This window comes from Alosa sapidissima, chromosome 2 (assembly GCF_018492685.1).
Source record: "Alosa sapidissima isolate fAloSap1 chromosome 2, fAloSap1.pri, whole genome shotgun sequence".
In the NCBI taxonomy this organism is placed as follows: domain Eukaryota; kingdom Metazoa; phylum Chordata; class Actinopteri; order Clupeiformes; family Clupeidae; genus Alosa; species Alosa sapidissima.
This window is the reverse complement of record NC_055958.1, coordinates 12,932,091-12,942,152: the sequence shown is the minus strand read 5'-3', so window position 1 is coordinate 12,942,152 and position 10,062 is coordinate 12,932,091. Positions and strand designations below refer to the sequence as shown.

Sequence of the window (10,062 nt, the reverse complement as noted above, 5' to 3'; positions counted from 1 at the left end):
ATGTTAAATATGTTATGTGACATACTGTATCCAATCCATCAGAAAAGGATTAAATGAATAATGACAATAGTGAGAGCTCATAGTGGCATGGCCAAAGAAAGAACAAACCTGCTTGTTGACCACAAAGGAGAGGCTGCCTCCGTTGTCTGTAATGGCCAAACGAACTTTCTTTTTCTCCTTGAAAGGCAAATCCTTCAGTTCTAAGACCACAACACAGTTGGCGAAAACTGGCATAGTTCTGTTCTGCGATGTGCGATAGTCAAAATAATACAACAGCTGTGAATATAATGAACTCGGGACCAATTTACCTGCTCCTCTAGAACCTAATCGACAACTTTCTCTTTCACAAGTAGACCTATCGCAGAACGCTGTAGTCTACAGGAATCAAACAATCAACAAAAACACGATTATCCTTACAGAGACAAATTGGAAAAAGCTCGATTGTTTAAGAGTAGCCCATTCCACATCCGCACTTTTACAGTTTCCTGGTCCTGTCCTGTCATGGTAAATACACTCCCCCTCATGATTAGTCATAACAAAACAATGGACATAGGCTAGCCTACTGTCAATCAGTCGACGCGCAACAATGAAAATGTTTTGAAAAACGAAAGTATCCTTACCAGAAATATGTGAAAGCTCTCTTGTTTCAGAGCAGCCCAATGCAACTTCGTGAGAAACTTCTGTAATTTTGCAGAGCTCAGCTTCCTGCACTTGTTGCGGTATGTTTGTTTAGCATGATGCAGTAAAGAGACTTCTTCCGCACGTCATATTCTAGTAAAAACATAACAATGCAAATACTGTCCTCTAGTGGCTAAACTCGAAAGAACATCTCAAGTGACAGTAACAGTGTAATCAGTCATTCGGTGTATCTGTAACCAAGCCTGGGCTACAAAACTAAAGTCACTATACTAAACTAAAATTATTAAGTGAATTCAGAGACTGACCAGTTTAAACGAGAATACAATTTAAATCACAACCACAAATCCTGAAAACTTTGCATATTCACCTAGTATTTTGTGGACTAGAAAAACATTGACACAAATGTTTTAAACAGACAATAGCCTAAGTGTTCTATTGCTCATTTGAAAGAAGCGATTCTCAATGTGTGCTGCTACATTTATTTGCAGGTGATGTCGAGCTGATACATCTTCATATGCAAACCTTTAGGAAATCAGACCCTATGTGAGCCATTTTCGCACATATCTTGGCCAAGAACAAAAATGAGGAATAACTCAAAAGATGAATTTCGCTTTGCACTTTGCCTACTGCATTTCATGTTTCATGCATTCATGCATTTCTCTAGCATGACTATAGGTACTATGACTCTCTCTCTAGACCAGTGGTTCTCAAAGTGGGGTCCGCAGGCGCAAACCCATAGTCAAGGGCTCCGGAAAATAATTTGCTTTAAATGATGAAGTTGTGGTTTCATAGAGAAAATTCATAGAGATTTTGACTCTTTTCAAATTGTATCTATTTGTTCCCACCCACATTAAAATTGATCTTGAATCAGTTAACAAACCATTCCTGCTGCTGCTTAGATTTGCTGCTTTATTAGCCAGCTTGTTGATGAACGTGGATACATGTTTGAGTCAGATCATGTTATCAAGTGATGCATAATCTAAAGTTGACAAAAAACAGATCAAGTCACACACTTGCCAGAAAACACAGGATAGTGAACCTGGCCACAACTTCAGAGAATACAAATGGCATATGCTTCATTTTTACGATTATGAGGGGGTCCTCGGAATATTTTCTCCCCTACAGGGGGACATGACACATGTGGGGCGGCATGAGCACTTAAAAAAGAAAAATCCTCTGAGCCACAAAGCGGTTTCTATTATCTGTCATTTCACTGTGTGGGGAATTGGCAAATTGGTGCCTGCTGCAGCTGCAGCTGCTCCTGCTTTAGAAGGTGCCGTGCACAGAGGGGGGGGGGGGGGGGGGCAGTTTACCTCTGGATCTCCCAAATGAAACATTTTTGTTTTTCTGAATCGTGTGAAATGGCTAATAAAAATAGGTAATACAAAATGATTATGTGGTCACCAAGGTGAATTGGTTTAGTCTTGACTTCTGGTCATGGCTAAACCAATTCTGGTCTAAACACAGAGATGGAGAGGAAAAGGTCAAAGCCATCCGGTGCCCAAATAAGGAAAAAAAGAGAAGTGGAGAAACAAGCAAAAGATATGCAAGGTATGCAACTATGTGCTCTTTTTATGATTACGGTATCCATGTCATGAATGAAGGGCTAATGTCAATTGGTGGGTATAAGTGAATGGCGTGGTCGCCCAGGGCGTCATACAAGGGGTCCTTGGAACCACACAATTTGAGAACCCCTGCTGTAGATTATGTCTAAAAAGAGAAAATGCAAGATGGAAGAGATTGATGGTACATGAACTCTGAAAGAAATTGTGGTGAATAATTACTTAATATTAACTTAGACTGGCAAACTTCAGGAACACTCAGGAATCAGGTTTATTCTGTTACAAGCAGAGAGGGTAAAAAATGCCATGGCCTCTGTTGGATCACTCTCTCTCTCTCTCTCTCTCTCTCTCTCCTTCAGTTCCCCATCTTCTAGTTCTTCTTAGGGCCCGTCCACACGGAGTCGCTTTTTAGGTTAAACGCAGAGGTTTTGCTTTGTCTTGGCCGAGCGTCCAAACGAATCCTGTAAACGCACTGCCCGAAACCGCACTTTTCTGAAACCTGGTCCCAGAGTAGAGAAATCTGAAACCGTAGCCCGTTTGAGTTTGTTTAGACAGCGAAACCGCACATCCTGCTTGCGTATCGATGATGTCATCGCCACACCTCAGCTGCCCTGGACTTGCACTTATAGTATTGCCTAACAATACTAGTTTTCATACATGACATTACCTACGATTACACTCCGTAAGATAAATATCACAACTGGCAAACATTGCAGTTTAGTTACTTTTGTATGGGTTAAACAAAGGAAGAATTGGCGGCAAAACAATCCCACGTGGTTGGTTCTCCACTTGGCATCAGACACACCTACTCACACCTACTTCACACCTATCTGAAGAACATGAGGAGAGATATCTTATATATCAGAAATATCACTAATAGACTGTTCCAAACATTCTCACAATCAAATCATTACAATCCTTGTACTGAGACTATTACAATGATACCAAACATGAATATATTTACATTTCATGACACATGGATACATTATATCAAGGTACATCCTTGTCTTGATCTGATAGCACTTGGAACCAGTACATTAGCATTTCATTGGGGGAGGGGAGGGTGTCTATGTTTTAATGCCAAGAGGGGCCACATGGCTAAAACTAGTCTTGAAACACAACTAAAATGATTGCTATCAACTCTCCTTCAGAGGGCAGGGCTCCGACAAACATGAAAACACTAAATGTAACTAGATGTACCGCATAGCGGTACAAAATATGACCGCCGCTCAGTCCTGTACATCCGTTCCGCGAAAATAAATCACACTTCAATTTGTCTCCATATTTTACTCCATCCCCCACTCTTGAAACTTTTGTGTATGCTTGTTTGGCATGCCTGAGTGTGTGTGTGCGGCTGCACAGAGAGTAGCCTACTGGTGCTGAAAAGGTGAATAGATTGTAGAATAGCCAAAGAAGATGTAGCATTGTTATAAAACCTTTAACATCTCTAAACAATCACAAGTAGGGCAGTTCATCACAGTTCATCCATTGCAACTGGATTGATGAAAGGTCACTTACACCTGTAGGCTACATTGTATTTGGGAAAAGCAAAAGGTATCAGCATAATGTTATTTATTTATTTATTTATAAACAAAAACATCTCTGTCAGTTCCATGCTGTTTTCAACAGCTATCAAAAACAAAGGTCATTTTTGGATGGATGGATTTTTTGTGAATGTTTCTTCTTCTACATAAGATTTTAGTCATCTTTAGTTCATGTAATACTTTATTGTCAATGCACAAATTAAGTAACAGTAGTCTGAAACGTTATTGTTAATGCACAAATTAAGTAACAGTAGTTAGTCTGAAACGAAATGCTGTTTTACATCTAGTGGTGCAAATAACTGACATGTCCAAATGGGCCTTGATGAAATGCGTCGCTAGACTGTTCATACACATTTTAACGGGCCAAAGTTGAAGAGCTGTTGTCCGTTATTGTTCGTGCAAATATAGGCTGATTCATGTTCCCTTGCATTGTGTAACTGAGGTCCATGGCTAGTCTGGCTTTCACCAGACCAACATCAATCTTTTAAGAAATCAAAAAATAAATAGCGGGCAGATCAGGCTGGGTTCACCAAGCCTAGTCCATACTAGGCACCCGATATTGTTAACGCTCTGGCTATTCTAAATGCAAAAATGCATCAGGGAGTTATGACAAAACTGTAACTAACACACTAGATCCTAATAGAAAGCTGTTAGCTTCCCTAAGCTACAGGTAGGCTTATAAGGTAGGCCTATTTACAACATAAATTGTCAATAGGCTATGCTGGCGACACAAATAAAATCTCCTTTGGAAACCAATGGCTTACGCCTTACAGTATCAAGCGGACTTAAACTGTCATATCGTGGCGAAAAGTTGTAATAAAATTCACGCAGCTCCATGAGTCAAGGAAAGCGCGAATGAAGTAGCCACTTCTAAATGGGACCCACTACACAGTAGCTTAAGGTGTGTTGCTAAAGCAGCCATAATGAAATGAAGGTGTCATTGTTTGGATACTTCACACACACGTGCTTTTTAATTTCACAGACTACAACTACCAAGCTGGAATCAAAGCACATCGATTCCCCTCTCACACCCTCACGCACTTAAAACAAAATAAACAGGCGTCTCAGTCTCACGCATGTATAGGCAAAACTGTATCAGACCGTTGTAACGTTGGTAAATCTTCCATTGCACAGAATGATTTTTGTAGCACATGCAACACATGACAGTCGAAAGATACAATTACAGTGCTGCTATCAATTTGCTTGGTATAACCGCATTTATAGTTTTCTACAAATGCAATCAATCAAATTGGCCTCCATCACTCAACCAACGCTAAAGGTAACATTACCTAGGTCCTTATTTATATTACGTACCTGCAGTAAAAACCAAGCATGTCCGATAAACATCCTCAGATTTATTTCGGCTTCAAGAAGAAATGGGAATTACATTTCATGTGAACATCATCCTATCCTTATTAGACGTTCTCTGCCGTAAACTATAGTCCTTGTAGGAAGCGTCCATTGTTATTCCAACCCACGTTTAACTTCCAACAAACTTACTGCAATGATGCGCCATCTAGTGGACAAACGACTACTTATCGCCAATACTGGAAATGCAGCCATGATGATGATGATGAATATATATTTTGGCTTTCTTTTAATCCTACTGAATTTGTAATTATGTATCGGCCGTTCTAATACCGATAGTATGTGGGTGCCTGTGTGTGTGTGCATGTGTATATGTGTGCACCAATGAGTGTACAGTCACTAAATGTACACATAATCTATTTTTTTTAAGACCCCCCCATGGATGAAATTCTACGAAACTTGGCATACCCCCAGAGAATGCCAGGTCAATCATACAAATAAAATTTGGTGCAGTTCTGAACATCTTAACTGAAGATAGGGGCGATTAAAGCAGAATAATATTGCATTTTCATTTTTTACCGGGGGGGTGCAAATCACAAATGAGTGATTATGGGCCAGATTGATGTGGGCCCTTGAGACCAACATACCATAAAAGATTCTTCATCCTCGGTGCCACGGTTCAGGTAGTTATTTAGGAAAAACTGCTTTTTTTGCGGTTCAGGGGGCCCAGCACGGGGGGGGGAGTGGACCCCAGGGACGAAACGAAAATTTTCCGTAAAAGTGTAGTGGGGCTACATACCCACCAAATTTCATGTGTCCCGGTGGTTCGGTGTCCCGGGTATCGTTGACCAAAAATTCAGGAAGTAGATGACGGGAAAAAAAAAAAAAAAAAAAAAAAAACTTTGACAATCCCTATATGACCGCTTCGCTAGCTTTGCTAGCGGCGGTCATAATAAATGGGTGTAAGGGACAGTAGGCTATACTGCACATCATTGTCTGTATGCATGCAGCATACAACATACGGCACAGAAGAGGAAATGACATGTTCATGAAAAAGAAATCTTTAAATAGTCACAAAGAGAGACAATTTCTCTCACAATAAAAATGTGGAGAGATAAACAAGCACACAGAAAACACATGCACGACTGGTGATTATGTACACAGTCGCGTTCTCACATGCAGTCTTTGAAGAAGTACACAAACCACATTTCCTGGGTGATGGTGGGTGAGATAGGTGTCTTGAGGGGTGGTTGCAGGCTTTTTCTTACATAAACATACTTCTTACTCTAAACATAGGTGTGATTTCCCTGAAAATCCTCACAAAACACCACAGTTTGCCTATGTTAAAATGATTATGTACCATATAATTATGATTATGAATTCCTTTTTTGTATGCATTTTTTACTTTCACTGACATTCACTGCTTTAAAGTAGGCCTATCCTGACTGAACAGTTTCTGTGCAGTAGCAAAAGTATATTTACATTCTAAAACACTGTAGAGGAAAGTGGTACATTAATCAGTGTAAAAAACAAGGCTTACTTAGAACTGGTACATCAAGCTGGCACAACTACAGGTACACAACTGTTCATTGCTGCACATCCGTTTCAATACCTGATTTACTTTTTAAGATATCTTCAGACAATTTGCTTTACAAAGACACACCTGAGCTCAACTCTGATCCTTTGCTCATGCAAAATGTATTATATCAATCAATATCACCTCTCATCTCTGCTTTCACCTTGACAAATAAAGAGTGAAAACAGAACAGAAGTGCAATTCACACATCAACTGGGGCAAAGTTAAGACAAGACAGACACAGACATAACCACAGGCCGCACGTGATGGGGCTCAAGTCGAGCTTATGCAGACCATCGCATCCTCACTGCACATTGCAATAGCATACGGTATCTGCAACTGCACCAACCTGTTGACAGAAACATGTGGGTGGATTGGAGGGGGGCACATGACACACTTTGATGTTCAGCACATAATACAATAACAAGAAGTCAATGATGTTTGAAGGCATTCAACAGTGAATTGCGAGCTCATGTGTGTCTATGAGAGCAAGAGATGTTATTGGACATTGCATGACAGTTCATTAAGATTCTGCTGTTTTTGTTTACCTTTACATGTCTTTCATGTATTTCAAATATGATCTGGCAACTTGATTGGCTGTCAATCTCAGCTGTTTTCCTGTCTGGGTGCAACAAAACCAAGCTGTGCATCTGCAGACACGACATCATAACCGACTGAGAATCGTCCTTGGTGGATTAAAGCCACTTTAACTTCGCCTATATATCCATAATGGTTTATACTCCTCCTGAAGCTTTTCTCGCACTTTTGACTAAAACCGCCAACACGTTTGTGGCCTTGGTCATATTCTTAATCCTGAAGTTCATACTTGAGCTGGATTTCAATTGTTCCTGTTCACAAGGATTTCATCTTTATGACTTTGTCTACATGTTTGTACCACCAATGGTAATTGTGTTTTTGGGATACATTGTCGAGAAAAATCTGGTTCGAGTCTTTTTCAACTTGGGCAAACAAAATGGTTTGAACCGCAAAAGGTGTCAGTGTTTCTTCTTTAATAAGCAAGTGCTGCGTTTAATGTTTGCCTGGGCATTTTGGATGGCAGCTATATTTCTAGATGGTGACTGGTATGCATGTTACAAAGCAAACCATGGCAACATGACAATGGATCTTCCCTGCAAAAATAAGGAGACACTTGCATATGAAGACACTGAATTCCAAAAGGATGCTAAAAAAGACTCTATGGTAAGCGGAAAAAAAAAACACATTTCCAGACTGAATGACCAAATTGACATTGACTTGCCAAATGCAAAATCCACTAGAATTTGAATAAATAGTACTGAAATTGGAGATAGATATACAATGTATTTGTTTATACAGTTTGACTGAATATATTTTGATTAATTTATTTGCCTTTATAAACTGCCTTACTGTTGACAATGCATGGCAATGGCAAATTGAGAGGACGATTCTTGACTGAGCGGTGAAATATAATGAGCTATTCAAACTTTAGAGAGCAAGGCAAAAGGCATATGTCAATCTCCCAAACATGGCACTAATATCATATAGTGGGCATTACTGTAAAAATGAATGAATTTTACATGGCATTGAATGTGTGTTTTAATTTTCATGCAGGCATATGGCTTAATTATAATGGGGAGCTTTGTTGCTGTGTGGGCACTGTGCACTTGCTGTAAGATCAGATGTAAGTGTTCAAAACCATACTACAAAAGGCTGTACCAATTTCATCTCTCACAAGAAACGGAAGTCTATCTCACAGAGGAGCTGAAGAAACTAGCCCAAGTGAAAGCCCGGCTCATTAGCAGAAAAGCCCTTGAGGAAATCCACCAACAAGAGATACATCAGATAAATGTAGCAGATGATCCTTGGTACACGATCTCTGACATATTAGTGCACCAGTCACTTCATAATAAACAACAACAGACACCAGACTCTCCATTAGAACCAGCAGACTCTCCATTAGAACCAGCAGACCTGCCAGTAGGACCAGCAGAAGAACAAGAACAAGCAAAATCAATATCTGCTCATCTAGATATACCACAGTCAACAGAACCAAATACATCAATCCAAACTAGTCAAAGTACATCAAACCCAACTGGACCAAGATCATCAAAAGCACAATGTATATCACCATTAACTACACAAATGAAAACTAAAACCTGGCCAAGCATATCAAATCCAACTTTGCAAAGTATGCCAATGCAAGCAGCTACATTAAAGATGGAAATAGATGGAAGGCCAGCTCCTCCACCAGCAGTACCACCAAAGCCACCTTCATCAGCAATACCACCAAAAACAACTACAGGAAAACATGCACTCACAAAATCACAATCAGCTGCACTGAAACCAAAAGCATCATGGTTAAAATCTAATACAGAAGGACCAGATACTGAAGAACCGTTCATTTCAAACCAAAGCTTGAAACACCACAAGACAACAAAGAGTCCATTGTAGATTAAATGGCTTATTATCTGTTTCATCAGGGATTTTAGCTTGGACCGGGATGTTTTAGCTTAGTTTAGCTTGTTGTAGCAGGTTTACATCACTAGGTGTACTCATTCTGATTACGGTATGCCCATGTATTTGTCTTATTTTATGCTTACGTTATGTACTTGTTTGTTTGTCAGCTGCATGTAGTTTTTAGTTTAGTAGTAGTTGTTGTAGTAGTAGTAGCAGTAGCAGCAGCAGCAGTAGTAGTAGGGTATTTCTCAGATTTCGGGCCTATTTGGGTTACTGAAATTTTGAAAACTAAAATTCAAAATTTGACTAATTGGTATGCATTAAATTATCAGTCATTTTGATAAGAGTAACCTTGTGAGCTTGGTTGAGACCACAATATAAGGGAATTTATGATTTTTTTGTAATTTTTCAGGTAAATGTCATTACCATCACATCATTTAATATGTACATTTTAAAGATGAAATGATCAATCAATGATCAATCAATGATCAATTATGGTTTCACATGAAGTCTATTTTATCTTGAACTTATTAGAATTGTTGAATTTTACTTACAACATGAATTATAGTCGTTTAAGTATCTTTTTTTTTTCACTCGACCCTGGCTTGGAATTTCATTTATCTGAAATAAATGCCATATATCATATCTGTTTTCATCCAGTGGCAATTTAGACTGTCCAACATTGTCAAAAATATCTAATTAATGTCATTTATTGTAATTTATACATAATCTATTGGCAAAAATATGCATGGTGATGATGACATTGCAGTTCTGATAATGACATTTGTTGCAGTGATGACAAATCACTGATCGTAATCTATTGCAATTAAATGTTTATAATTTAGAAACCCAAGTTGAACTGACTTTGTGAAAAAAAAATATTTCTTTTAAAAAGAGTACTTTAAATGTATCTGCAAAAATGTCATCACCAACACAGTCGTCATTACCACTACATTTCAAGCTATAATGTGCTGGTAAGCATAAGTTCAGCAGAACA

General features: G+C 39.0%; 1 protein-coding gene across 3 annotated transcripts in view; it reads right to left on the bottom strand.

Moving 5' to 3' along the window:
* Positions 1-746, bottom strand: part of LOC121694913 (protein mono-ADP-ribosyltransferase PARP4-like) — a 21,078-nt gene extending 20,332 nt beyond the window's left edge. For 2 of the 3 annotated variants that reach the window (XM_042075313.1, XM_042075319.1), the window contains exons 1-2: positions 418-600; positions 109-243 (exon numbers count right to left, since the gene is read on the bottom strand). In XM_042075313.1, the coding sequence (XP_041931247.1) occupies positions 109-243; positions 418-534 (252 nt within the window). In that variant the 5' untranslated portion in view covers positions 535-600. Of the gene's footprint in view, positions 1-108; positions 244-417; positions 601-620 lie in introns of those variants that run through there. The other variant, XM_042075326.1, reaches the window with a different exon arrangement.
* Positions 747-10,062: the final 9,316 nt, after the last annotated feature.